Genomic DNA, 27,726 nt, shown 5'->3' with positions numbered 1-27,726 from the left:
CTCCTCTCTGCAATGCTGAGCGAGAAAGAGCAGTGCGGTCCCAGTAAGACCTGTTCTGTAAATCTGGTCCATCAGTTTGGTTCAGATATAAATGGACTGGTTTGTTGAATCCCTTCCTGAACCACCTCACCTCCACCATGTGTGCAGCGCTGACCCCGGGTGAAATGTGACAGGGCAGGGCGACACCTTCTCCTGGATCAGCAATGACAGGTTGATCAGACCCAACAACGGTCCACCCACCTGAGAGGAAAGACAAGGACAGGAATTATTGTAGAAGCAAACACGCTGCTTCTCAAAACAGCACCCTTGTTATTATACAGAGTATTATAGAGTTAGAAGCAGAGCTTGAAGCTTACAGGCTTTGTTGTTAATTTGGAATTTCCTATCAGTTTTCCAGGTTGGAAACATCTCATTTCTTTCTGTGCTGGCAGTTTGGCTGTAGTATTGTTGTAATTATAAGCAGCATTGTTTCTTCTTCTTCTAATAATATGTTATGTTATTGTGTCAGACAACTCAGTGGCATTCTTTCATTTATTTTCCAGTTGTCATTGATTCAGCAGAAAGTACCCATGATATGGAAGGAATCTATTGTGGTCCCAGTAGCTAAAGCAAAAGCATCTAAGGCATTAAATAACTATCGCCCTGTGGCGCTTACTTCACTAGTCATGAAGACCTTTGAACGTATTGTCAAAAGTGAGATTTTAACCATGACTCAGGACAAGTTAGACCCTCTCCAGTGTGCCTATAGGGCTAGGAGCGGGCATGGAGTACGCCACTATCACCCAACTAAACCTCGTCCAGAGGCATCTAGAGGGGAATAAGAATCATGCAAGACTGCTTTTTATTGCTTTCTCTTCAGCTTTTAATTGTATAAAGCCTCATGCCCTTGCACATAGGCTCATGTCTAATTTCAACATGGATTTTAACACTGTCTGTTGGCTAATATACTTTTTAACTGATAGATCACAGAGAGTTCGAGTTAATGGATCTCTGTCCGTTAAGCTCTCCTCCTCTACAGGCTCATCACAACGTTGTGTAGTTTCTCTGCTTTTGTTTGTCTTGTACACTAATGACTGCCAGAGTAACTACGAATTGAGACATGCTGTGAAGTTTGCTGATGACTCGGTAATTGTGAGCCTCCCACATGGAGAGGAACAGAGTCATGGCCCGGTTGTAGAGGACTTTGTCAGATGGTGTGACCAGTCTTTTCTACAACTGAATGTATCCAAGACAAAATAATTGTTTATTGATTTTCGTAGGCCTTGTCCCCCAGTGCCGACTCTCATCAAGGGTGAACCAGGTGAGTCTGTGCAGCAATAGAAGTACCTGGGGACCATCATTGACAATAAGGTTACTTTTGATGCGAACACTGATCTCATCTGCAAAAAGGGTAACCAAAGATTCTTCTTCTTGAGGAAGCGGAGGAGTTTTAATGTGGACACTACACTGATGAAAGTGTTCTATTCTTCATTTATTGAGTCTCCCATGATCAGCTGGACTGGCAATCTTAGTGTGAAAAACAAAAATAAACTGGGAACATTGTCAAACAAAGCTGTAGATAACTGGTGTTACTCTCCATGATCTTTCTCACCTCTATGAAGAGAGAGTCTCTCGAAAGGCCCAGTCCGTTTTACTGGACTCCCACCACCCTCTCTGTGGGGAGTTCCGGTTGCTACCTTCGGGGTGCAGGTTTCGCCTCCCCAGGCGTGGAACTGTTAGGTTCAGGAAATCTTTCGTTCCATCAGCTATCGATTTTTTAAATAAATGTGTACGTATCGATGCTTAGCCACAGACAGTTGATCGCGATTACCTGTTGTGAACCGACTTTGGGCTGGCCCCTTGCTTATTTGCACTTCCCTGATGGTCATGTGACTGGGTTGTTGTTATTGCTATGCATGTATTTATTGCTGCTGTATTGTATTATATTGTTGATATATGTTGTATGTTTTCGCTTGACTCCTGCATGTAAAGCAAATTGCCCCTTGGGGATGTTAAAGACTTGCTCTACTCTACTCTATTAAGATGTGGGAAATGGAAGCTCTGCTTAGATGTGAAATGGTAGCGTGGGGTGATAAAATAGTTTAGCCCAGAATCTCGCCTTCTGGACCCACAAGAGCGGCCATCGCTTGAGCATTTGTGTTGCTTTCACTATTTAAAACCAATATCATTTAAAAATCAGTGTATGATTATTATCACATTAAGAATACAATTTTGTAATGTAATTAAAACTATTTAATTTTTTTCCATCAAAAAGGTACCTTTTATTTCCAATAATATTCTTTTTATGGAGTTTAAAAGGGTTACCTTTTGGTCCTCCCAGGTTCCCGCTGATGTTTGTTTGGGGTTCATCACCAAGGGCAGGTTGAAAGCTGTTCAAACGACTGTTTTCTTTTATCCTAGGAGTGCTGTGCCACTCCTAGGAACCCATTCATGGGTGTAGAGCAGGGGTGCCCAGTCCTGGTTCTGATGGGCTGGTGTCCCTCCTTGTTTTTGTTTTTTTGTTTTTAAATTTGGAATTTTTTACCCCCATTTTCTCCCAATTTGGAACAGCCAATTGTTTTGAAGGCCTTGTCTCAGCACTGTTGCTGTAACTCCTATATTGACTTGGGAGAGATGAAGACAACCACGCTCAAGCAAGCAAGCGTCCTCCGAAACATGCGCCGTCAAACCTACTTCCTCTTAGCACACTGCAAGCCAGCAGTGAAGCCAAACCGGACCTGTCTGTAGCGCCATCGTAGGAAACGCAGTTCTGCCAGCAACTCAGCCAGGTGTCCGGCCGCCACAGGAGTCACTGGTACAGAGGTGAGACAAAGGATTACCCTGCCGACTTAGGCCCTCCCAACCCGGGCAGTGCTCGGCCAACTGTGCGCCACCCCCTCCAGACTCCTTTGGCGATGGCATAGCCTGGATTGGAACCAGCGATCTCCAGCCTATAGGGCTATAGCACCCCGCACTTCTGGTGAAGTGCCTTAGATTGCACAGTGATTCTTGAAATGTATATTTTTCGTATACAACTAAGTCGCCCCAGGTAAGAGCACCTGCTAAGAATGAAACAATAAATCACCCCTATCATATCTGGAAGCAAATGTTTGCATGTCCTTACCCTGACCCTACAGCAGCAGCTTTGTGTCTGTTCATGCTAGTTTCTATAGCAACACGATTAGGCTAATTAAAAACAGACTTGTACCACTACTGCATGCAGCATCAAGTACCCTGAAGTGTCACTCGTACCTGTAGAGTTGAAACAGCTGCTCTGGTTTGGTGTATTGTCGTATATCGTCAGGAACGGTAAAAACTGATCAGGGGTCCCAGGACTTTTTTTTTTTTTTTTATTCACATTTTTTACAGAAAAAAACAAACAAACCCCCAGCAGTGAGCAAAGTAACAGTAATTTATTAGGTAGCTTCAATAAACAAACAAACAATCTCACAGATTACTAATGTGTTTAATAATTCGGGTTATATATTAACAGTAATATCCTGTTGAATTCCCCAGAACATATTTCATTTTTATTTTTATTTTTGGATTGCATTTTGTCACTATTTGTGGGTAACACATTCAAATAATTGTCCATAATTCACAATGAATTTCAGATTAACTAATTCTGTACTTCAGCATGATAAAATAATAGGAATTCATGATGAAACTAAAAACCATCTTGTAGACACTGCTGTGCAAAAGTCTTAGCGAGTATTCAGGAGTTATAATAGATATGGCAGTTGTGAGCATCAACAATTTACTCAAAGGGCTCCACTAGTGTTTTCTACTATTATAACATCTTTGGCTGTTATTATTATTACAGCTTAGTTTGGGTGAGAAGAAACCAAACCTGTCCCCCCACATTTTTATCATACAGCTCACGCATTCGTTTTTGTTTTTATTCTGTTCTTTTGTAATGCTGTTGTTTAGTAATATGTATTGTTTTTGTCATTGTAAAGCGCTTTGTGGTGCAATATGAAAAATACAGTTTGAATTATATAACATGCAACTGGCCCCTCTTTATAATGCATCATTTTCTATGATTATACATTTCAGTTAAATATAAATCAACTAAATGGATAATTTGCTTAATTGCACGAAGCTGCGTGGTCCCAAAGTCGGTGCAACGCGTTTAACTGGATAAATGCATAACGCTGGCCACGCAATCCATCAAGGGTCTGCTGCTATGCGCGTCTGCTTCAGCTCCACCGGGTTTGAACATCTGAGCACTGAACGAAGTGGCAGAAGAACAAGAAACTGAAGCAAATGTGTAAAACCCCTCGCTAGAGAATACGTACAATCTTTTTTTTTGTTTGTTTAACACAAACTTTTGTCATTACAAAACATGTAGGCTGGCTGTATTGTACTTGTTTGGTTTTTAATGTTCATATTGTGCATTGCCAGCAAATAGTGTGCACTGAATGTACTGAAAAAAATTAAGTTACTAACCACTTCAACGCCACGACGTACGCAAACCCACCTCCAGTACCATGCCCAGTACCATGCCATATGTGGGTACATCAAGTTTCCCCAAAACTATTTTACGAGCGGTTTCTCAGTCGAGCGTTTCAGGTTTCACCCAGGCAGTTCTGGTGCTGTTGAAAGTGCAGAAATGTCAGGTGACATTCGGACATATTGCAAGAATCCATATCCATATATAGAGTTTCATATTATTAGTTTTAGTTGTAGTTAATTTGCTTTTAGCAAAAGCTAAACATGTCGACGCACGCGGAGAGTGGCAAAGGGAGCGATGGCGATTCTGAACCTGGTTCTGTGGATTTCGATACCACTAACAGTGATGCCACTCAGTGATTTTGATGAAGAGGATCGGGAGGCAAGAACAGCAGGGGCCTGGGTGTTTATTACTGATCTCTACCACGATGCCAGTCCTCCATCATTTCATCTTGCAGCTCTTTACACAGATGTGCACCCCGCCGTGGAACTAGAGAGAGTGCGATCTCCATTCGAGTGCTTTTTAGGGTTTTGTTCCTGGAAAACAAATCACTTCCCTTTGTGACTTTCACAAACAAAAGAGCACTCTGTTACTTTACAGGTAAGCCAGCTGCAAACTGGAAGGGGTTTGGTTTGAAATGGAACCAGCGGCGATGTCCAGTCTCTAGGGCTATAGCACCCTGCACTTCCGCTGAAGCTCCTCGGCTGGATGCAGTGCCACTCGGGACCCCATCATAGCATTTTTTAACATAACTCAAAAAACAATTTTGGAACCCAAGGTGGTGTAAAGGGTTAAATAAAAACACAGTTTAGGTCATTTGTTTGTGGATTATTCTTCATATGTTAACATTTTATAGCAACTCCAGGTTTGAAAACATTATTATTATTATTTCAAAATCTGGTACCCGAGAAGGGGTTTCACTTTTTCATCTGGGAGTTGAAGTGGTTAATCGGATTAAAACTAATCATACACACAAGTAGTCCTAGCTACAGACGTATTGCCCTGGTGTCCCTTTGTATTCCCTTGCTCCTGTTAAGTGCAGGATGCACAGTGGGCCGTATTATAGCATTTTTTTTTCATTATTTTTACCCCATTTTCTCCCCAATTTGGAATATCCAGTAGCATTTTTTAACAAAACTCAATACTCATACTGTATTTACAGTATGTTGATCTTGCATGGCTTTGTCTGATGTAAGAGTCATAATTATTCAACTAAGTTGCAATTCTAAATTCAACTGATTTCAGGGTACAGTTTAAGTAGTGGTCTTCACACTTGGAGAGATACTGTGCCAGAGAGAGAAACACTTTCCCATGTGCAGTAACATATATACATACATACATACATACATACATACATACATACATACATGCGCGCACACACACTATATATATAACTCCAAAGTGGAGACATTAAAATGGAGACATATCAAGCAAACTATGTTATGGATGAGAGATATATTTTACCTCTAGCATATATGAATGTGATATTATTTGATGCCCAGTTTAAATATACAGTACCTTTTAAAAACAAAGCCCAATTAAAAGGTACAAACGTATGACCTGGGGGAGGGGTGTCATTGGCCCCCTGGCTGCAGAAGGATGTCCACTGGTTGACAGAGTGTCTGCCCTCAGGGGGAGGAAGGTCGAGGGCTCATTAAGACAGAGTGATCTTGGAGTGTTGTATCAGGGTCCAGAGACACATCACCTGTCGAGACATCATTATTATATTACAGTCAACTCTTGGTTTTCCGTGGGCGGATATTCCAGTTGGTGGCTCATCTGTGCTAATAGTAAAAAATATTACTCTAGTAGAGGTCAACTCTAATCACACAGCGCCGCTGTAATAAATGTAAACATGACTGCGATGAAAACTTAAATGACTGGGGAAAAAAAACAAACAGCAAAGAGCTGAAGGTAGGCCAGCAACTGGATTAATTTGTGCTAAACAAGAAGACAAGGTTTTTTGGTTTTTTTTTTTGATGCTCTGGGGATGGGGGGAGGGCGATTTCAATGCTTCCAAAAGGAATAGAAGCCTCTAATAATATACCACCGGGGGATTATTTTAATAATAATGAGCAGCAGAATGACACACCGCGCGTGTGTGTGTGTGTGTGTGTGTGTGTGTGTGTGAGTGTGTGAGTGTGAGTGTGTGTGTGTGTGAGTGTCAGAGTGTGAGTGTCAGTGTGTGAGTGTGTGTGTGTGTGTGTGTGTGTGTGTGTGTGTGTGTGTGTGTGTGTGTGGTGCGTGTGTCTCAGTGTGTGTGTCTGTATGTGAGTGTGCGAGTGTATGTGTGAGTGTGAGTCTCAGTCTGTGTGTGTGTGCGTGTGTGTGTGAGTGTGAGAGTGTGAGTCTCAGTGTCTGTGTGTGTGTGTGTGTGAGAGTGTGAGTCTCGGTGTGTGTGTGTGTGTGTGTGTGTGTGTGTGTGTGTGTGTGAGTCTCAGTGACTGTGTGTGTGTGTGAACCCATTCTAGTCTATGAAGGGTGTGAATAATACTGGAGGCAGCTGTGCATTGTAAAACCCATTCTAGTCTATGAAGGGTGTGAATAATACTGGAGGCAGCTGTGCATTGTAAAACCCATTCTAGTCTATGAAGGGTGTGAATAATACTGGAGGCAGCTGTACATTGTAAAACCCATTCTAGTCTATGAAGGGTGTGAATAATACTGGAGGCAGCTGTGCATTGTAAAACCCATTCTAGTCTATGAAGGGTGTGAATAATACTGGAGGCAGCTGTGCATTGTAAAACCCATTCTAGTCTATGAAGGGTGTGAATAATACTGGAGGCAGCTGTGCATTGTAAAACCCATTCTAGTCTATGAAGGGTGTGAATAATACTGGAGGCAGCTGTACATTGTAAAACCCATTCTAGTCTATGAAGGGTGTGAATAATACTGGAGGCAGCTGTACATTGTAAAACCCATTCTAGTCTATGAAGGGTGTGAATAATACTGGAGGCAGCTGTACATCTTGATTGAGTAACAAACAACATTGTGCAGCATTGTGATCTCACCTGATTCTATCTGAACCTGTATTTCGTTCTGGCTGCTTCAGTCTAATCATTGTCCAATTCAGCTGATTATTATTATTATCTTCCACTGTGTTAGTTCCTAGTAATGCTTTTGTTTTCTCCTGCTAATTTAAACAATGTTTCTTGTATTAAGTCTGCAGTTTAACAGCTATTAATTAATGTTAAAGGGAGCTAGAGAGCTGGAAAACCAAAAATGAAAACAAATATGTGATTAGCCCAGATCTGTAAGTGTCATACAAAACTAGCATGTGTTAGTGCTGGGACAAACATTCATTTTCATGCTCGGCTATCTGGCCAAGATTTGAATATTCGTTCGAATATTCGTTGGTTAGCAAACAGTAGCTAAACAAACATTTCTGAGAGAAGAAAAAGCAGACATGCCGAGACTCTACACTTGCGTGTTTTTAGCATTACTGCAGTGCTTCAGGCGTTGTGTAACTGAAAAGACTAAGCGAACAACCAATATATATAAGTGTTTAACAAACGGCTTTGTAGAATTAAAACAAACTCACTGTTCACTTTATAGTTCATAGATAACAGGAAACTTATTGGGGGAAAAAAAAAAAGACGATGTTTTTTTTTTTTTTTTTGAAAACGAGTGATGCCCGTCTGATGCTCATTTCCGTCTGTTTTGAATTATGTCATTTCTAGCCGTCAATAATGCTGCAGTTACACTGTCTCCTCAGACATTTTATTATTACAACAAGAAAAAAACCCAGGCATTTCTGATTTCTGTCATTTCTGATGAATATGAACACCTTATTTTTAGGTTCGAATACATGTTAAAAAAAAAAAGCGCTAACCTCTCACTTCCCTTGGACAAAAAGAGGATTGAAAAAAAAAACGGTGTAAATCAGTGAAAAAAAAAAATACAAAAATACAAAAATCTGTAAAAAAAAAATAAAAATAATAAAAACTAAAACTCTGAACACTGACCACAGTATAAACCTGGGATATGCATGACGGGAAAATATGCTGAGGATAAAGTAGAAGAATAGAAAGAGAGGATTGTGGGAAGGAGGGAGTATTTACCTGGCACTTCAGAGGAAGGAGTGCTGAAGGAGGACTCCAGCACAAGGTTTATATTTCTGTCCCCAGTCCAGAAGAGTGGATAGAGTTTCTCATTGGGATTGAACTCCATGCCAGTGAAAGTGTAGATGCGAGATCTGGTCTCCACATTGTAAAAGGAAAGCCGCCTTTTCTCATAATCCAGATACACCCCCAGCTTCTGGGGCTTCAGACTCTTGGAGAGGTGGGTCCGGGGGTCAGTGAGAGCAGTGAATTCATTTTCATCTCCACTCTTCCACTCCACAGTCCAGTAACCCTGCTGAGGGCTCATGCTGAACTCCCCCTTCCTCTGGGCAGACGCTCTGCAGGCTCCTAATATCCACTGTGTATTCCCCCCCACCTGCACCTGCCAGTAACGGCTCCCTGAGGTGAAGCCCTCACTGCCCAGCACACATAGCCAGCGATTAAATCTCTCTGGATTGTCAGGGAGATGCTGCCTTGTCTCTCTCGGTCTCATTTTTTTCCCATCCGGAGACAGGATGAGCAGGGGGTGTGCTGTATCAGGATCCAGAGTCACATCCACAACTGCGGAGAGGAGACATTGTTGTTGTCATTATCAGTAACACACAGTGGGAGAGTGGAGTGATTTGAGAAAGAGAGGAAGAGATGGAGGCAGTGTTAGCGTAGTGCAAATACCATTTTTTAATTATTTTCGGCTCTTAAAAGAGGGAGGAGAATGTATGCTTGGTGGATGCAAGGAAGAAATAAGAGAAGAATAGAGGGAGAGGATAGTGGAAGGAAGGTGAGAGGGAAGAAGGGGGAAGTATTTACCACTCGCTTCAGGGGGAGGGAAAGTTCTGAAAGAAGACTCCAGAACAAGGTCTGTCTTGCTGTCCTCAGTATGGAAGAGTGGATAGAGTTTCTCACTGGGACTGAACTCCATGGCAGTGAAAGTGTAGATGTGAAATCTGGTCTCCACATTGTAAAAGGAGAGCTGCCCTTCCTCATAATCCAGATACACCCCCAGTGTCCAGGGCTTCACACTCAGGGGGAGAGGTGTCTCAGGGTCAGTGACAGCTGTAAACACAACTTCATATTTATCCCAGCACATAGTCCAGTAACCCTGCTGGGGGCTCATGCTGATCTTCCCCTTCCTCTTGGCAGACTCTCTGCAGACTCCTAATCTCCACACTGTATTCCTCCCCACCTGTACCTGCCAGTAGTGTCTCCCTGAGGTGAAGCCCTCCCTGCCCAGCACACAGCGCCAGTAATCAAATCTCTGTGAACTGTCAGGGAGATCTTGCAGTATCTCTCTAGATCTCACTTGTTTCCCATCGTGAGACAGGATGAGCTTGGGGTGTGCTGTATCAGGGTCCAGAGTCACATCAACTGTGGAGAGGAGAGGAGACATTATTAATATTATTAGGAGAAAGGGAGAGATAGATTTTCTTTTTTCTTTTTTTCTTCTTTTTGCAAAGTTTAGGCTGAAACAACTTGTGTTGGGGCGCTCTAAAAATAATCATCCAAAGGTATTTTTGATAAATTTTGATGAAATGTGCAAGAATCAAGCAAAATATTTTGGAATGTTTTTAGTTGCATTTTCATGCGTTCAAGCACTGCTTACAGCCACTTTGATGAGGCTATAGTACCACATAATTGTCAAGAAACTCGTGTTTTTCTACCCCAGAGGGAACCCACTATTAATACTGGGTTTGTCATTTGCAATTAGAGGGTGGGTCAGTTTTGAGTTGGTGCAGAACTTACTTGTGTTTTAAAAACTACAAACATATTGTGTGAAAAAGCAAAGAATAGAATGAAAAGATAGTTGGTAAGGGAGAGAAGGAATGAAGGAGGGAGTATTTACCTGTTGCTGGAGAAGTCCAGAAAGGGGACTTTAGTACAAGGTCTGTTTTCTTGTCTCCAGTCCAGAAGAGTGGATAGAGTTTCTCATTGGGATTGAACTCCATGTCAGTGAAAGTGTAGATGTGAGATCTGGTGTCTACATTGTAAAAGGAGAGCCGTCCTTCCTCATAATCCAGATACACCCCCAGCTTCTGGGGCTTCAGGCTCAGGGAGAGGGGAGTCTTGGTGGTCTCGGTGAGAGCAGCAAATTTACATCCACTCTCCATCCACTCCACAATCCAGTAACCCTCCTGGGGAGCCATGTTAAAGTCCCCCTTCCTCTTGGCAGACTCTCTGCAGACTCCTAATTTCCACTGTGTATTGCCCCCCACATGCAGCTGCCAGTAGTGTCTCCCTGAGGTGAAGCCCTCCCTACCCAGCACACAGTGCATGGAATCAAATCTCTCTGGATTTTCAGGGACTTCCTGCCAAGTCTCTCCCCGTCTCATTCTTTTCCAATCCTCAGACAGTAAGAGTTTGGGATGCGCTGTACGAGGATCCAGAGTCACATCAACTATGGAGAGGAGAGGAGACATTGTTATTATATATTGAAGGAAATAATAGCCATCATGCTTCATCTCTTAATATGGCAACCGACTTAAAAATAACTTTTAAAAGTAGAAGCAGTTTCATGCAGACGCGCTGAGGCCTTTGTCAGTGCAGTACAAACATTTCAAAGGACACAAACCAGATAGACATTAAACTCACTTAGTACACCCAACCACACAACTAAGTTCCCACTATGCATCAGTCTTAATTGGCACATTAGATTGAGAAATAAGTGTTTTCTTAATAACTATTTGTCACACATGGTTCTGGCACGTCCCTTTTGTGCTATAAGTCATTAGATCCTTTTGCATGGAAGGCCTTGGTTGCAAGGGTGTGCGGTTCTTTGATGGACCCAGATTCAGTTAAAATGTGTTTTCCCACTGACGATGGGAATGAGAATGTAGAAATGGGAGCCCAGATAGTTCGCAGAACCAGTACGAGCTGAGCCTGGCGCAGAGTTCCAATCCTGTTGGGAAAGTGCTGAGCCTGGCGCAGAGTTCCAATCCTGTTGGGAACGTGCTGAGTTGTTAGACATGATCTAAACGAACATGTATTGATTTCAATAATATGATTTACTCTCTGTCAATAATCATAGCAATCCTGCGTGTACTCTGTTTCAAATAGACCTGTATACTTGGTAGAAAATATTAAGTAGCTGTTATGTACAGTGTATGTAAAGCATGCAGAGAAAGAGCAGGCTGACCAGCTCTTGGCAGACCCTGATCAGAGGTAGGCAACTCTTTCATTTAGATTCCAGACCTTGGTAGCTAACTTTTTGGAGAAAGCTGTTGAGCTGAGTAAAAAAGGAAAAACATACTTTGAAATAAAGATATACATGTTCTGTTAATGTAGAGGTTTAAAGTAGAACAATAATAAAAATCTTGTAATGGAAAAACTAAAAAGACTTAGAAAATGAGTGTACAGGGTAACCGGTTGAAGTCTCTTATTTAAAGAAAGGAGTGAGTCCGAATTAAAGACAGGCTCTGATTTAAAAGCAAGTATTCTAAAGTAATATAAACAGAATAATTGAATCAACACTTTAAAGTCTTAGAACTGCTGTTATATTTCTAGGAGCTGAACAATTGTATTGTTTAATTGACTGGGCAGTCATGTATCTTATTGGAAAAAAAGTACTAAGACTTGACCTAAAAGGTTAGAAGTAAATCTTTTATTTAGATTACAATAATACAGCTATGAGAATGTTGTACTTAAAATTGTTGTATTATTTTTCTCAGTAACAGTCGGCGAAATTCAGTGCATACCCGGCATATTAACACCCCGCCTCTGCTCACAAATGATTGGACAGCTGCCAGATCTTTCACTTTCCCATTGGCTAATTACTTGCCTTCAATTTTCATGCAGAATACCGTGAACAACCTCTGCTTGCTTATGATTGGACAGCTGCATAAAACTTGGCAGATATTTGACTCTCCTATTGGTTAAACTTACAGTCGGTACCTGCACCTGAAACAGACACAGTTTATGTCCCGCCCTGCTAACTTATGATTGGGCTCCCGCAGAGACAATGCAGATATTCAATTGGTTGATCGTATCGCAAAAGCCATTCAGAAAAAAAAATAAAAATGTCGCGTACGTACAAGCACAGCATAAGTGAGCAGCCTGTCCAGACTGCTGTGGCGCTTGTGTTGGAAAATCTTTAAAGCTTTCTTTATTTTCCCACGCTACGACCCGCCAGAAATGTGTTCATGACCCATAATTTAAGAACATCTGCCGCAGGCACAATGGCCTGGCTTCACGGGCACGAATTTGCCCATGGGCACCACTTTGAGGACCACTGTGTTGTACTAAAGTAACTTCATTAGAATACATCTTATAATGCCATTTAAAGCTAAACTGTTGAAAGAACATAGTAAAAGTTTATTATAACAGAAGCATGGCATTGACAATATTGTAAATACATTGTTAAGACATTTGAAATAATGTTGATTTAATTCAATCAATTTAAAAATTAGTTCAATTTCTCCAACTAAACAAAAAGTGTCTTTTAAACATTGCAATATCAATTAAACCAAAGAATATACATGTTTAGGTTATATAAAGATTTTACTGCAGTAATAAACTGAGGTAATTTGCAGATTTTGTTTGAACGTGAAATAAATAATTTTGGGGTATGTGGTTTTTCTGTAGATGTTTGTCTCAGACACACAGTATAATTCTGGAAGGGCATTAGACCTTCAAAAGATAAGGCTTAGTCTTTGGCACCTCAAAGCAGGATTCGGTGTTGGCTCTTAAAAATGGGATTTGCCAACCTTGAATGATAACCAAAGGAAGGTGCTTTAAGAAAGACAGGAGTACGTATCTCATTATATTATTAGAAAATAATGAGAGCTTGGTTATAAAAATTAGGATGTACACTTTTTTGTATTATCTGAAAAGATACCGGTCAAGGCATCTCTTGAATCGGCCAAAAAATGACTTCATGCGGTGAATTTGGAAAAGTACTTACAGTGGAGTTTCATATTAATTAAAACAGAACTGATAGCTTGGTGACAGTGAAAGTCCAACATTTTGTGCCATAACAATTGACAAAAGATAATTGATCAGATCTAAACTTTTTTTTTCCGTTGAGTCAGCATCAGTACAAAAAATAAGAGTGGCGCTGACTATATAAACTACTCATCTTAGCAGTCACTCAAAAATATATCGTACAGCTAGGGATCCCCAACAAACGAAAATGAGCAAAGAAATGTCTCAGTCTAAAAGAAAAACTGACCACGAACACAGGCAATTTCAGAAAAGTGGACGGTTGATTATTTTTTTGTGGAATACACAATGTTTGATTTGCAAGGAAAGAGTTGCTCTTTTAAAAGAGTACAATATTAAACGGCACTATACAACAAAGCATGCAGAGCAGTGTGAGAAATATCGGGGAGGAGAGAGAGAAGACAGCTTTGCAGCTAAAGAAAGGATTAGTGCTGCAAACACAGCTTTTTCAGAAAGTGAAAAAAGAGTCAGAGGCAGCAGTTTTGGCAAGTTCTGTGCTGAGTGAAATGATTGCTAAGTCTGGGAAGCCGTTCACTGATGGTGAATTTATTAAAGACTGTATAACCAAACTGTCTGAGGTCGTATGTCCTGACAGGAGAAATGTTTTTAGCAATATTAGCCTGTCTGCAAATACAGTAACAGAGCGTGTTGTTGAGCTTTCTAAAGATCTTGAGGAGCAGCTCTGCGAGAAAGGCAAAGCATTCAGTGCATACTCTATCACGCTTGATGACAGCACCGATTTGGTTGATATTTGTGAGAGGTGTTGATAATAACTTTCAAGTCATGGAAGAACTGCTAAGCTTGTCTACAGTGCGCGGTAGAACAACAGCAAGTGAGATCTTTCAAAATGGAGGAGACGCACTAGAACACGCTGGTCTGCAGTGGCATTCTTTAGCAGGCTTAACAACAGATGGAGCCCCAGCAATGATTGGGAAAAAGAACGGGTTGGTAGCGCTTGTGCAAAAAAAGAACAAAACGCAGAGCAACCAGTAGCGTTACACTGCATCATTCACCAGCAGGCGCTGTGCAGTAAATCTTTGAAGCTCGACAACGTTATGCCCGTTGTTGTGAAATGCGAAAAGTACATTTGCTCCAGGGGCTTGCAGCACAGTTTTGTGCTTTCTTGGAGGAAATTGAATTCAAATATGGTGACTTGCTGTACTTCACAGAGGTGCGTTGGCTAAGCAGGGGCACTGTTTTAAAAAGATTCTTTGAGTTAAAAACAGAGGTGAAAAGGTTCATGGAGGAGATTAATATGCCTCTGTCAGAGTTTGAAGACACAAAATGGATGACGGATCTTGCTTTCCTTGTTGATATCACCCAAGATTTGAATAACCTAAACCTGAAGCTACAAGGTCCTGGTCAGCTTGTGACAACAGTGATGATCACAACTAAACTGAAACTGTGGAAAAATCAGATTTCAAAGAGTAATCTCACTCATTTCTCATCATGCAAGTCACTTCTGGAAGAGCTGGACATCGAAATGCAGTTCAGTGGTGCTGAATACGCTGCTAAACCTGCTTTTGGAGGAATTTGATCAGCGTTTTGCAGATTTCAGAAAGCAAAGAGTAAGCTTCCAGTTGTTTGCAAATCCATTTTTAGTTGATGTGGAATCAGCACCAAGTGATTTATAGAGCTTTTAATAAGCTCATTGATTGTCAATGCAACACACCTTTGAAGAATAAATTCAAGGAAGCCCAAGGAAATATCACACAGTTCTTCAAGCAGCTACCACCATCTTTACCCACAGCTTTTGCAAAAGCTTCAGAAAAACCATGGCTCTGTTCGGCAGCACGTATATTTGTGAGAAACTTTTTTTCCCCACTATGAATATAACAAGTCAAAATACAGAACAAAATGATCTAATGCACACCTTGCTGCAATCCTGAAGGTTTCAACTGCTCAGTCAGAGGCCAAACATCAACAGACTCGCAGAACTGAAGCGTTGCCAGGTGTCTGGCAAACACTAAAAAATCTTTGGCAAACCCAAACTGTAAAAATGTCATTGGCCCTCCATTAGGATTTCAGGGTCGACATTGGCCCGCATGTAAATTGAGTTTGAGTCTCCAGCCCTACAGTCTTTTCGTTCCATATTTTGTTAACATATCTGTATATGAAAGTAAACCAAACTGAAAAGGTGATTAGATAAGTTACTCAGAAGGAATATAGTAGGATCAGGTTAATCTAATCACACAGAAAGTTGATGTTAAATATATAAATATATATATATATATATATCTTTTTTTACACATATAAACTTGTATAGTATTGCATTATAGTGTAGCAGGGATCCTGTGAACTTTGTTTCACCTGACTTTTTAGAGAAAGGAGGGGTTAGGAAGAAGAGAGCGATGAAATTATGTTTCAATATTTTTGGAAAGACGTTATCTCCAATTGGGTTTAAAAGGAGTTGACTAGATCCTTCTAGAAAATATCATTAACTCAAAGATGGGAACTGTCAAGGCAGATTGATGACCAGATTTCATTGGGACTCATGATGTATTCAATGGAGAGAAAATCCTATAAAATCCAAGGCAAAACCCCAGTCATGTACCGCTCAACTTGCTAACTACAAGTTGTGTGATCAGTGCTCTGAAGGCCTCGGAAAAACTGACTACTGTTTGGTCAAAGTCAAGTCTCTGCCTTTCGAAGACAGTTCTTATTTTTCAATATATCTTACAATACACTTCCATATACTGGAAGGTAAGCATATTTTGAATTTAATATCTCTTTTATATTGATGCATTGCTATAAGATATAGAAATTATGTTTTAGCCTTAAGAGAGTGACACACACACACACACACACACACACACACACACACACACACACACACACTTTTTTTTTTTTGAATGTCCTAGAATTTAGCAGTGGGCGTTTTTTAGCTTTTTGCCTAAGAGATAAATATCTAATAACCATATTCATATTATTGTATTGAAGTACTAATGCTGTTAACCCTGTAAAGCACTAGATTGCCCAGACTGATATTTACTTGGGATTTATGGTGGTCTCCGTAACCAATATTTTAAGCATTTAATAAACTGAAAAGAGCGCTTGTACTGCTCTGATTCATTAAAACTTCAAATGAAATGTGTGTTTTTCTTGATTATTAAAAAGTCACGGATATGTTGCAAACCCAGTGCATGAACAATCAATCCACTTACAGGAGTCTGAAACATCTCTATGGCCTCTTGAATGTCTCCCCTGAGTTTAAGAGTGTGTTCAGAGCATATCTAACAATAAAAACAGTAGGTGTGAATTCTGACAAATTGATATTTTATTAGAATTTCTTTTTTGCGAGAATTTTGTTTTTGTAATTTCTAAGTAAAACTAAACAAGTAACCCTAGTATACATGGCGTGAATGACAATTCCTCGCTCAAACTGTTTGGAAATTCAATTTGTAAAACATGTAAGTGTGGCAAAGTGCCCCGCCCCTGGGCTATTTATTTGTGTTGTATGGTACGTGCTGTGTGTTAATGTTGGTGTACAGTCATTGGTTCACGGGATATAAACGGGTCTGTGTAACACGAGTGTTTAAAATGTATATTTGTATTGAGGCACAAGGATTGCACAGCACTTCACGTGCAAGTAAAACATAGTAATATGTGAGCACGGGGAATTGCACTTTATTAATTCACGTGCAGTTGTACCGCGACTCCAATTGAATGATTGATTAGCAATCGAGTCTCGGTACAGCTGCATGTTTCACTCAGTGGTGTGTTCAGTGAGTGGAGAACGGAACTGGAGACAGAGGTAATAATCATAGTAATAGTTAAAATATCAGCTCACCGTGTTTGTCTGTGTAGTCCGTTTTGTTTGTCGCTTTATTTTGGCGAAAGTTCTTTGTCCTGTGTTTTGTTTGTCTTTACAACCTTTCATTTTCTGTCTCTTCAGTTATTAAATGCTGAGCAAAACCAATCGCTCAGCTTCACCAAACTCCACCTCTCTGTTGTTTATTTATTGGTTCCTGGTTCTGGTCTGACGACTACCACCCACAAAAGGGGGAGTCGGTGCGTCCACGGCCCAAGAAGGGGCAGGAGCCCGAGCATCCACAGCCCAGGAGGGAGGAGACAGAGCCTTTCCCGTCCTCTGAGGAGATGCTGGACTGGGTGGCAGATCCGGAGTGGAGCGGCGAGGACCTCCCACTGGTTGGTGACCTGCAGAGATGGGGAACGTTGGGAACGCTGGGAACAACAATACTACCCAGTGCCCTTTGTGAAGCCAGCAGCCGTGGTGATCAACTACTTGGCTGCCGATATGGGACTGCCCCAGCAGGTTGCATTCCAAGTGGGAGGTGCCATGCCTACCTGCACCCTCATTGGGCTGAAGGAGACGACTTCCAGCTCCCATCTCCACCAGCAGAGGAAGAATGACTGCTGTCCCCACCTCTACCAGCAGAGGAAGAATGCCTGCTGTCCCCATCTCCACCAGCAGAGGAAGAATGCCTGCTGTCCCCATCTCCGCCAGCCAGAGGGAGAGCCACAACAGTTCCCTGCAAGTGAGGAAGAGCCGCACCAGTCCCCTGTAACAAGGGTAGACTACACACCACTCCCACCTCCATTGCCAGGAGACTACACGCCACTCCCACGTCCGTCGCCAGGAGACTACACGCCTCCACCGGCAGAGGGTGAATGCCTGCTGAGACCCCATCAACCAGCAGAGGGTGAATGCCTGCTGGGTCCCTGTCCACCAGCAGAGGGTGAATGTCTGCTGGGTCCCCTTCCACCAGCAGAGGGTGAATGCCTGCTGGTATCACTTCCCCCACCAGCAGAGGATGACTGCCTGCTGGTATCACTTCCCCCACCATCACGAGGAGAGGAGCTGGAGCTGCCTCTGCCTCCATCATCATCAGGGGAAGAAGAGCAGGAGCTGCCTCTCCCTTCACCAGAAGGACCAGGACTAGATGCTGGCGGTCCTCAGCAGCCCTTCGATAGGCTGTTGAGGGAAACACAGGGAAGAACCTCCCGGCTGCAGTGGCCGAGAAGAGGGCCAAAGCCCACACCCCAGCTTGTCTCCGTCATTGCTCGTGGATGCCTGCACGACACCGCCCAAGGATGCCTTTACGTCATCACTCGAGGATGCCTTCACATCATCGTTCGGGGATGCCTGCCTCGCTTCGCCCAGGGTTGCCTGCTGCTCCGCATCGGCTGGGGTTGCCTGCTGCTCCGCATTGCCTGTGGAGCCACCGGTGGCAGGGTATGAGGGAGAAGCGGAGCTCCCACTGCCGCCTCTATGGCCAGGGGCTTCCCTCCCGAGTTCACCTCCCGAGGGTCCGCTGCTGCCTTCGCCTGGGGCTGCCGGCTCTGCTTCTCCAGGGGTTGCCATCAGCTCTGCTTGGCTGCAGGGGTCAGTGTGGCCGGAGCCCCACCAGAGGGAGCTGCCGGCTATGAAGAAGGGGGGAGAGGTCAGGAGACCACTTTCCTCACCAGCTTTTCTGCTGCCAGGACTGCCCCGGCTGAATGAGTCAGCCTGGAAGCTGTCAGCAGGTCTGGGTACACGTAATCAAGAAAGAATAAATACTCAGGTAGAAATCAGGTAAAAATATAGTGCCATCACCAGTGCTGCCAGCTCAAACCACGCAGGCGTTTGATTATTTACTCAAATACAGTCCTGCCTATTTTGGGAGGGAGGGGGACTACATTGCCATACGTTTATCAGGTTACAAGCTGACAAGTTTGTTATTAAGTTGAATACAGTATTAGTTTGCTCAATAAAGCCTTTGCTGAAAATGATTGCATTAAGAAGAAAAAGAAACTTGGATTGCAAATGGAATTGAAAAAATGGAATTGACTCTGCAGATGAACATGCGCAGTGTACAGTACAGTCTAGTGTACCGTTTGCTGTTGTTTTGCTCTCCACTGTGAAAGGAACCAGTTGAAGACATACCTGCTGAGCTGCAGATCCACCTCCATTCTAGAACACAGAGATAAAGAGCATTATCTTCCAATCACTGCGTCTGCACTTTCTACACTTCACAAGACGTGCAGCTCTCACTGGGCTGGTGTCAGTCAGTCAGGGGGGGTTTCCACACAGTTTACATACCTGATTTAAGAACCTCTCTCTTCACAGACTCTGTGGAAAGAAGAGAGCTGGATTACTGTCTGGGAACACTGAGGTGGAAAACCCTCCTCTACTGAACACATTGAATGACACTGAGCAGATCAGACTCTTATCTCACATTGCTTCAGTGCTGGAGCTGTGGCTTGCTCTTAGTTCTAGATCAGTTCAAATCAATAAAGGGAATTCTTTGTGCAGGTTCCTCAATTGAACAATGTGTCTTCCAGTTAACCTATGTTACTTCCAGCTAACATTTCTTTGTGAAATATATTTTGGTAATAACCAAAATATATTTTCCAAAAACAACTTTTTTTTGTTGCAATTTAGATCAATTTAAGTGATTAAGTCAAAATTATTCCCCCCCCCCCCCCCCCCCCCCACCATATTTTCCTAATGCATTGCAGTAACAAACAGTATTAGAATGACCTGATCAGACTAACCCTGGCTAATGAATCGCAATGCAGCTGTGCAATTCATGTTGCTAACTGTGATGAGCACATGGCGTGCCTGTAATTATTACAGCAGCTGTAGCAGTAATAGGAGAAGCAGCAACACTCATACCAGCAATAACAGTGTGTCCTGTACCAGCTGCAGAAATGTAAACAAAACCAACACAGGTACACACACAGAATGACTACAAGGTCTTCTGCTAATTCTGAAAATAGAATGACAAAAACAGCCCTTACCAAGTTCCTTACGAAGATGCACAACAGCTGAAGAATGAAGCAGACGGAACATTTCAGTTCAGATTAAAATTGCAGCATGAAATTCATAACCAGTTCCATTAAATTAGCACGATAAACTTGTTGATGTGTGTGTTTGTGTGTCATCAGTTAACTCTCAGGTGCAGGGATGTGGTCTCTGTGGGTGGGTAGTTTAGGGTTAGGGTTAGTATAGTATGGGGTGGTACAGTCTCTCTGGGTGGGTAGTTTAGGGTTAGGGTTAGTATAGTATGGGGTGGTACAGTCTCTCTGGGTGGGTAGTTTAGGGTTAGGGTTAGTATAGTATGGGGTGGTACAGTCTCTCTGGGTGGGTGGGTTAGGGTTAGTATAGTATGGGGTGGTACAGTCTCTCTGGGTGGGTAGTTTAGGGTTAGGGTTAGTATAGTATGGGGTGGTACAGTCTCTCTGGGTGGGTAGTTTAGGGTTAGGGTTAGTATAGTATGGGGTGGTACAGTCTCTCTGGGTGGGTAGTTTATGGGGTTAGGGTGGGTAGTATAGTAGGGTTAGTATAGTATGGGGTGGTACAGTCTCTCTGGGTGGGTAGTTTAGGGTTAGGGTTAGTATAGTATGGGGTGGTACAGTCTCTCTGGGTGGGTAGTTTAGGGTTAGTATAGTATGGGGTGGTACAGTCTCTCTGGGTGGGTAGTTTAGGGTTAGGGTTAGTATAGTATGGGGTGGTACAGTCTCTCTGGGTGGGTAGTTTAGGGTTAGGGTTAGTATAGTATGGGGTGGTACAGTCTCTCTGGGTGGGTAGTTTAGGGTTAGGGTTAGTATAGTATGGGGTGGTACAGTCTCTCTGGGTGGGTAGTTTAGGGTTAGGGTTAGTATAGTATGGGGTGGTACAGTCTCTCTGGGTGGGTAGTTTAGGGTTAGGGTTAGTATAGTATGGGGTGGTACAGTCTCTCTGGGTGGGGTTTAGGGTTAGTTATAGTATGGGGTGGTACAGTCTCTCTGGGTGGGTAGTTTAGGGTTAGGGTTAGTATAGTATGGGGTGGTACAGTCTCTCTGGGTGGGTAGTTTAGGGTTAGGGTTAGTATAGTATGGGGTGGTACAGTCTCTCTGGGTGGGTAGTTTAGGGTTAGGGTTAGTATAGTATGGGGTGGTACAGTCTCTCTGGGTGGGTAGTTTAGGGTTAGGGTTAGTATAGTATGGGGTGGTACAGTCTCTCTGGGTGGGTAGTTTAGGGTTAGGGTTAGTATAGTATGGGGTGGTACAGTCTCTCTGGGTGGGTAGTTTAGGGTTAGGGTTAGTATAGTATGGGGTGGTACAGTCTCTCTGGGTGGGTAGTTTAGGGTTAGGGTTAGTATAGTATGGGGTGGTACAGTCTCTCTGGGTGGGTAGTTTAGGGTTAGGGTTAGTATAGTATGGGGTGGTACAGTCTCTCTGGGTGGGTAGTTTAGGGTTAGGGTTAGTATAGTATGGGGTGGTACAGTCTCTCTGGGTGGGGGTTAGGGTTAGTATAGTATGGGGTGGTAGTCTCTCTGGGTGGGGTTAGGGTTAGTATAGTATGGGGTGGTACAGTCTCTCTGGGTGGGTAGTTTAGGGTTAGGGTTAGTATAGTATGGGGTGGTACAGTCTCTCTGGGTGGGTAGTTTAGGGTTAGGGTTAGTATAGTATGGGGTGGTACAGTCTCTCTGGGTGGGTAGTTTAGGGTTAGGGTTAGTATAGTATGGGGTGGTACAGTCTCTCTGGGTGGGTAGTTTAGGGTTAGGGTTAGTATAGTATGGGGTGGTACAGTCTCTCTGGGTGGGTAGTTTAGGGTTAGGGTTAGTATAGTATGGGGTGGTACAGTCTCTCTGGGTGGGTAGTTTAGGGTTAGGGTTAGTATAGTATGGGGTGGTACAGTCTCTCTGGGTGGGTAGTTTAGGGTTAGGGTTAGTATAGTATGGGGTGGTACAGTCTCTCTGGGTGGGTAGTTTAGGGTTAGGGTTAGTATAGTATGGGGTGGTACAGTCTCTCTGGGTGGGTAGTTTAGGGTTAGGGTTAGTATAGTATGGGGTGGTACAGTCTCTCTGGGTGGGTAGTTTAGGGTTAGTGTTAGTATAGTATGGGGTGGTACAGTCTCTCTGGGTGGGTAGTTTAGGGTTAGTATAGTATGGGGTGGTACAGTCTCTCTGGGTGGGTAGTTTAGGGTTAGGGTTAGTATAGTATGGGGTGGTACAGTCTCTCTGGGTGGGTAGTTTAGGGTTAGTATAGTATGGGGTGGTACAGTCTCTCTGGGTGGGTAGTTTAGGGTTAGGGTTAGTATAGTATGGGGTGGTACAGTCTCTCTGGGTGGGTAGTTTAGGGTTAGGGTTAGTATAGTATGGGGTGGTACAGTCTCTCTGGGTGGGTAGTTTAGGGTTAGGGTTAGTATAGTATGGGGTGGTACAGTCTCTCTGGGTGGGTAGTTTAGGGTTAGGGTTAGTATAGTATGGGGTGGTACAGTCTCTCTGGGTGGGTAGTTTAGGGTTAGGGTTAGTATAGTATCATGTGGTGAAGTCTCAACTTTACTCACCATTAACTGCAAGCTGCTTCTCCTTTCCTAGAGGAAAACAGAACAGTCAATATTATTGTACACTTTTAAATGCACACAGTATATGAAATGCCTCACAAGATAGATAAATACTTACTGTCCATTCTTATCCATTGGAGCACCAGTGGAAGAATGGCTGCAATACTGAGAGCTAAAGTCAAGGAGAAAGCCACCTGCCATCCAGAGACTCCTGGGAAAAAGTCCTCTGGAAAAAATAAAAAACACACAGCATTTTTAATTCAGGGGAAATGATATAATAAGGAGATGAATAATGAACCCAGTATAAGATAAATATGTCACTGTTAAGATGGGTGATACATACTATTACTTATTTTTTATTTCTTAGCTATTGCACCTCCCAACAAAGCACCTAGAATGGTGCACTAATAACTAGTGCACAGCTACAGAAGCACATTTTACAGCTGTAACTCAAGTCAAAGGTGGTCACCCGAAGTACCGAAACAAACAGTAATGCTGTGTCTTTGTTAAGAGACAGTTTAGCAGTGATGTATGGGTGAAGCAGACAGAACACTTCAGTTCCAGTGCAGAGTAAATTGTATCGTGAAATTCACAACCAGTTCCATTAAGGCCTGGAACAAATCAAAACTTTGACTCCCTACCCACTCATCGCAAACTGCAAACCTGCTCCTGAGGCTGGGGTCTTTTTTGTTTGTCGGTTATTCCTTCTACCCCAGAGGGAAGCCACACTGCCATTAATGCTGCTTGGTTTGTAATTTGAGATTAGCAGGTGGGTCAAAGTTTTGATTTGGTCCAAGCCTAAACTAGGATGATACATTTCTACTGCAGGAAGCTGCAATGGGTTTGCCAGTATCTCTGCATTCAGTTATTTATTGTTATTTTTTCTTAGCAGAACCACTTAACTAAGAAATAACATAATAAATCTATGGTCAGTGTAAACCGGGCTCAATCACAAGGATGTACTACTCACTGGATATGTGGAGTTTGGATTCCCGGACTGATTTTGGTGTTTTACTTCTAAGCAGACAAGCAAACACGTTGGACTGCTGTTTGACTGGGATGTAGCTCCTGATGCTGACAAACCCCTGACTGTCCTTGAACACTCTTGTGCTGGACAGTGACGTCACGTCGTTTCCATCCCTGTCACTCCAGAGCACCGCAGGTTCAGGGTACCAGTCCTCTGATGTGCACGCTATCCTGGCCTGACCTTCTTGTGTAGAGTCCATGGAGATTGAGGGCTGGGTCCCCAGAACTGTTAGGGAAGAGAGATAACGATGGGGTTTCCATGCACTTGAAAATCCCTCCACTGCTGGACTGTGAGGTAGCACGCACATGACAAGGAGAAGCTCGTATTTAGACAGCGTGTCTTAACAGGCAGGGCCAAACACTTTGGCATGCTTAAAACAGCGTGGCCAGGAGCTCCCAGGGGGCAGTGCATAACTGGCCGAGCGCCACCCAGGCAGAGAGGGCTCAAGTTGGCTGGGTAATCCCTGTCTCAGGACCAGAATGAGCAAAAATACAGTTAGTTACAGAACGGCAGTTGAAAGTGTTATTAAGTGGGAGTGAAATTAATTGTAAGCCTGTTAAATTTGATTGATATTAACCAGAAATAACAGAAGTGATACAAATCAGGAGTTTGTTTCCATCGACTTGCATTATATTTAGGACATTTTAAATTTGACAGGAGTGATAGTAAGCAGGTTTGACTGTATGGTCTAGCTATAGAATTATATAATCTAAACTCAACATCTTTTAATTTATATCCAACACTTGCACATCAAACATTACCTATGACTATCAGTTCAATTTTTCCTTCTTCATACCATTTGCCATCATCAGCTGCACAGGTGTAGACACCACTATCGGAGAGTCTGAGATCCCGCAGTTTCAGAGAGAGATCTCCAGTCTGCAGTGCCGAGAGAGCAGTGCGACCCCGGTAGGATAGGTCCTGCTTATCTGTTTGATGTATTTGGTTTTGATATAAATGGACTGGGCTTTTTAATTTATCCCTGAACCACGTCACCTCCATGTCCACAGCATTGACCCTGGGTGAAATGTGACAGGGCAAGGTGACATCTTCTCCAGGATCAGCAAAGACAGGCTGATCAGAGACAACGACAGTCTGGCCATCTGAGAAAAAAAAAGAAGGAATTACTGTACAAAATGGTTTTTAAAGAGGAGAATACAGTCAAACCTTCTCATGTAACCTCCTGGTGTAAGTGACCACTAAATTCAATGATTTATGTGTTTTTATTTTCTAAAGTTATGTACTAAAGGGGAACTCAAGTGGGTTTATTGTGTGTGTGTGTGTGTGTGTGTTACATGTTCTCATAATGAACATAAGAACATAAGAAAGTTTACAAACGAGAGGAGGCCATTCGGCCCATCTTGCTCGTTTGGTTGTTAGTAGCTTATTGATCCCAAAATCTCATCAAGCAGCTTCTTGAAGGATCCCAGGGTGTCAGCTTCAACAACATTACTGGGGAGTTGATTCCAGACCCTCACAATTTCTATTACACTTCTCTATTAAATGTCATTTGCCATGTGTCTGCCCAGTTCTGAATCTTGTCTAGATCATTTTGAATGACCTTTGCTGCTGCAACAGTGTTTGCCACTCCTCCTACTTTTGTGTCGTCTGCAAATTTAACAAGTTTGCTTACTATACCAGAATCTAAATCATTAATGTAGATTAGGAATAGCAGAGGATCTAATACTGATCCCTGTGGTACACCACTGGTTACCACACTCCATTCTGAGGTTTTTCCTCTAATCAGTACTTTCTGTTTTCTACATGTTAACCACTCCCTAATCCATGTACATGCGTTTCCTTGAATCCCAACTGCGTTCAGTTTGAGAATTAATCTTTTGTGCGGGACTTTGTCAAAAGCTTTCTGGAAATCTAAATAAACCATGTCATATGCTTTGCAATTATCCATTATCGATGTTGCATCTTCAAAAAAATCAAGCAAGTTAGTTAGACACGATCTCCCTTTCCTAAAACCATGTTGACTGTCTCCCAGGACCCTGTTACCATATAGGTAATTTTCCATTTTGGATCTTATTATAGTTTCCATAAGTTTGCATATAATAGAAGTCAGGCTTACTGGTCTGTAGTTACCTGGTTCAGTTTTGTTTCCCTTTTTGTGGAAAACAAAACTGCCGTGCAGTTTCATTTCTACAGCCCCTCTCACCTGTCTGTGCGGAAACAGCCAGCAGCAAACTCCAGACAAAGAGACACACCATCCCTAGGAATCTCATCTTCATTTCCACTGAAAACAACAAGGTGATAAAACACCTCAGTTATAAATGTGTTCGCAGCCTCTGACAGACTGCACACCCAGAGCCACACTAGTTGACAGTGGAGGCCAGAGTTGAGTAGCCCTAAGCCTGGTTACAAACCCTCATGTATGGGGTAGAAGGAATACCCTTCTGACAACAAAACAAGACAAAGCCATCAGTAGCAGGTAGGGGGTCAAAGTTTTGATTTGGTCCAGGCTCTAGTATACAGAAAACTTAGATTTCAAAACTTATAAACCAAAAATACTTTCTTTATTGCTGCATAAAATAACCAGCATATTTACTGCAACAAATACAGGTAAAACCCCTGGTTCGAGGAGGATGCGTTAGTTAGATCTCCTCTTTCTGATTGATATCTGAGGCGCAGCGCAGGTCTAACTAGCGCACGCATCCTCCGAGATTACAGTCAGGGCGATTCTTAAATCCCGTGAGAATTTTGTGCTGAAAGTAAGCCGCTAGTCTGGATCTCTTAAGGGGGTCCCAAAGAACAGTAAAGTTTGGGAACTTCAGAATGCACAATACATATTAAGCAGTTTACGTTCTTAAAAACAGTTCAAGGCAGCAAAACACAAAGTCGCTTCTTTAGCACAACGGTAGGCTTCTACTAACTCACTGAACAGTAATGGACACTGCTGTTTTTTTTTTTGTTTTTTTTTAATTTTTTTATTTATTTATTAATACTGGGAACTAAGAAAAAACTCAACAAGAGAACCCCAGCGTTTCTGGCGGAACCCTCAAAGACCTTAACACCTTAGACTGTGCTTTACCTACCTTGACTTTCAGCTTTTCACCGTCTTTGTTTCAGCTTTCAAACTGAAGCAAACAGGAAGTGGAGCAACTTTAATGTCCGAGCTGTATTGTGAAGTTTAATTTGCTGTAAAGCCCTGCCACCGATTCATGATTCACACGAATAAGATGTTGAAATACTTGCAGATTTAACACAAGTAACTTAACGGTAAGAAATACCAGGACGGCTGTTCTTCCTGTGTTTCCACTTCTACATGTTGTGTTGTTGGCACTTCAACAAACAAAAACAAAAACCAAAACCAAAACCAAAAAATCCCGGTCTAAGCACCACGCGCGGTGTAAAACAGTTTGATATTGTGACACTTTGATAACTGACTTATTACATCTTCCCCGATTCTTTCTAAACCTGCAACCCGCAACAATAAAACCCAGGAATGTCCTTCAAGAAAAGCAAAGCAATGTAACCGCTAGGAAAGGAATCCCCAGGGACACCCCCACAGCACGTCAGAGGAATGATACAGACCCAGTTCTGGGGATGGAACGGCAATACAGTCTCGCGTTCTGATTGGTCCATGACTATGTCGTTACACGAGTGGAAGAGCTCGCATTTTAGCGATCAGAGAGGAGAGCGAGAGATCTGCTTTCCACAACCTTTCAATTAAAATATAACGTGGTATTTTGCTGTGCTAATATAACAAGCTATGGGTTATCACTGTATATGAATGATCATGTTGTGCACGAATGTAAGAATTGTTTTTCTGTAGTGGTGTACTTTTCTTCTTTCAAACAGCGTTTATCTATAATCGTTTGCGCGATGTATTTTAATATCAAATATATACACTATTGCAGTTTTGTTACAGGTTAAGTTAGTTTATCTCTAATGTAATCACAGTTTTACATATAGACCCCCAAGCAAAAAAATACATTTCAAGAATCACATAGTACAATTATTAATACAATTAAGAGCAAGATACAAAATACAA

The 27,726-nt window shown here is 42.5% G+C and overlaps 1 protein-coding gene across 3 annotated transcripts; it reads right to left on the bottom strand.

The window, feature by feature from the left end:
• Window positions 1-3,243: 3,243 nt before the first annotated feature.
• On the bottom strand, window positions 3,244-27,303 carry LOC121304036 (butyrophilin subfamily 1 member A1-like). Of its 3 annotated transcripts, XM_041234986.1 has the most exons (13): window positions 26,768-27,302; window positions 25,891-25,968; window positions 24,488-24,829; window positions 23,670-23,951; window positions 22,818-22,925; window positions 22,703-22,729; window positions 20,170-20,196; window positions 19,469-19,498; window positions 19,313-19,339; window positions 10,334-10,885; window positions 9,301-9,858; window positions 8,494-9,054; window positions 3,245-6,137 (listed from the first exon to the last, which is right to left on the bottom strand). In XM_041234986.1, the coding sequence occupies exons 2-13, from the start codon at window positions 25,961-25,963 to the stop codon at window positions 6,061-6,063; spliced, it is 2,664 nt and encodes an 887-aa protein (XP_041090920.1). In that variant the 5' UTR covers window positions 25,964-25,968; window positions 26,768-27,302; the 3' UTR covers window positions 3,245-6,060. The 3 variants fall into 3 exon arrangements, with proteins under 3 accessions (XP_041090921.1, XP_041090920.1, XP_041090922.1); XM_041234987.1 differs by lacking the exon at window positions 19,313-19,339 and having other exon boundaries at window positions 3,244-6,137; window positions 26,768-27,303; XM_041234988.1 differs by lacking the exons at window positions 25,891-25,968; window positions 26,768-27,302 and having other exon boundaries at window positions 3,246-6,137; window positions 24,523-24,625.
• Window positions 27,304-27,726: the final 423 nt, after the last annotated feature.

Source organism: Polyodon spathula, chromosome 36 (assembly GCF_017654505.1).
Source record: "Polyodon spathula isolate WHYD16114869_AA chromosome 36, ASM1765450v1, whole genome shotgun sequence".
Lineage (NCBI taxonomy): Eukaryota > Metazoa > Chordata > Actinopteri > Acipenseriformes > Polyodontidae > Polyodon > Polyodon spathula.
This window is presented reverse-complemented; position numbering and strand designations above follow the sequence as displayed.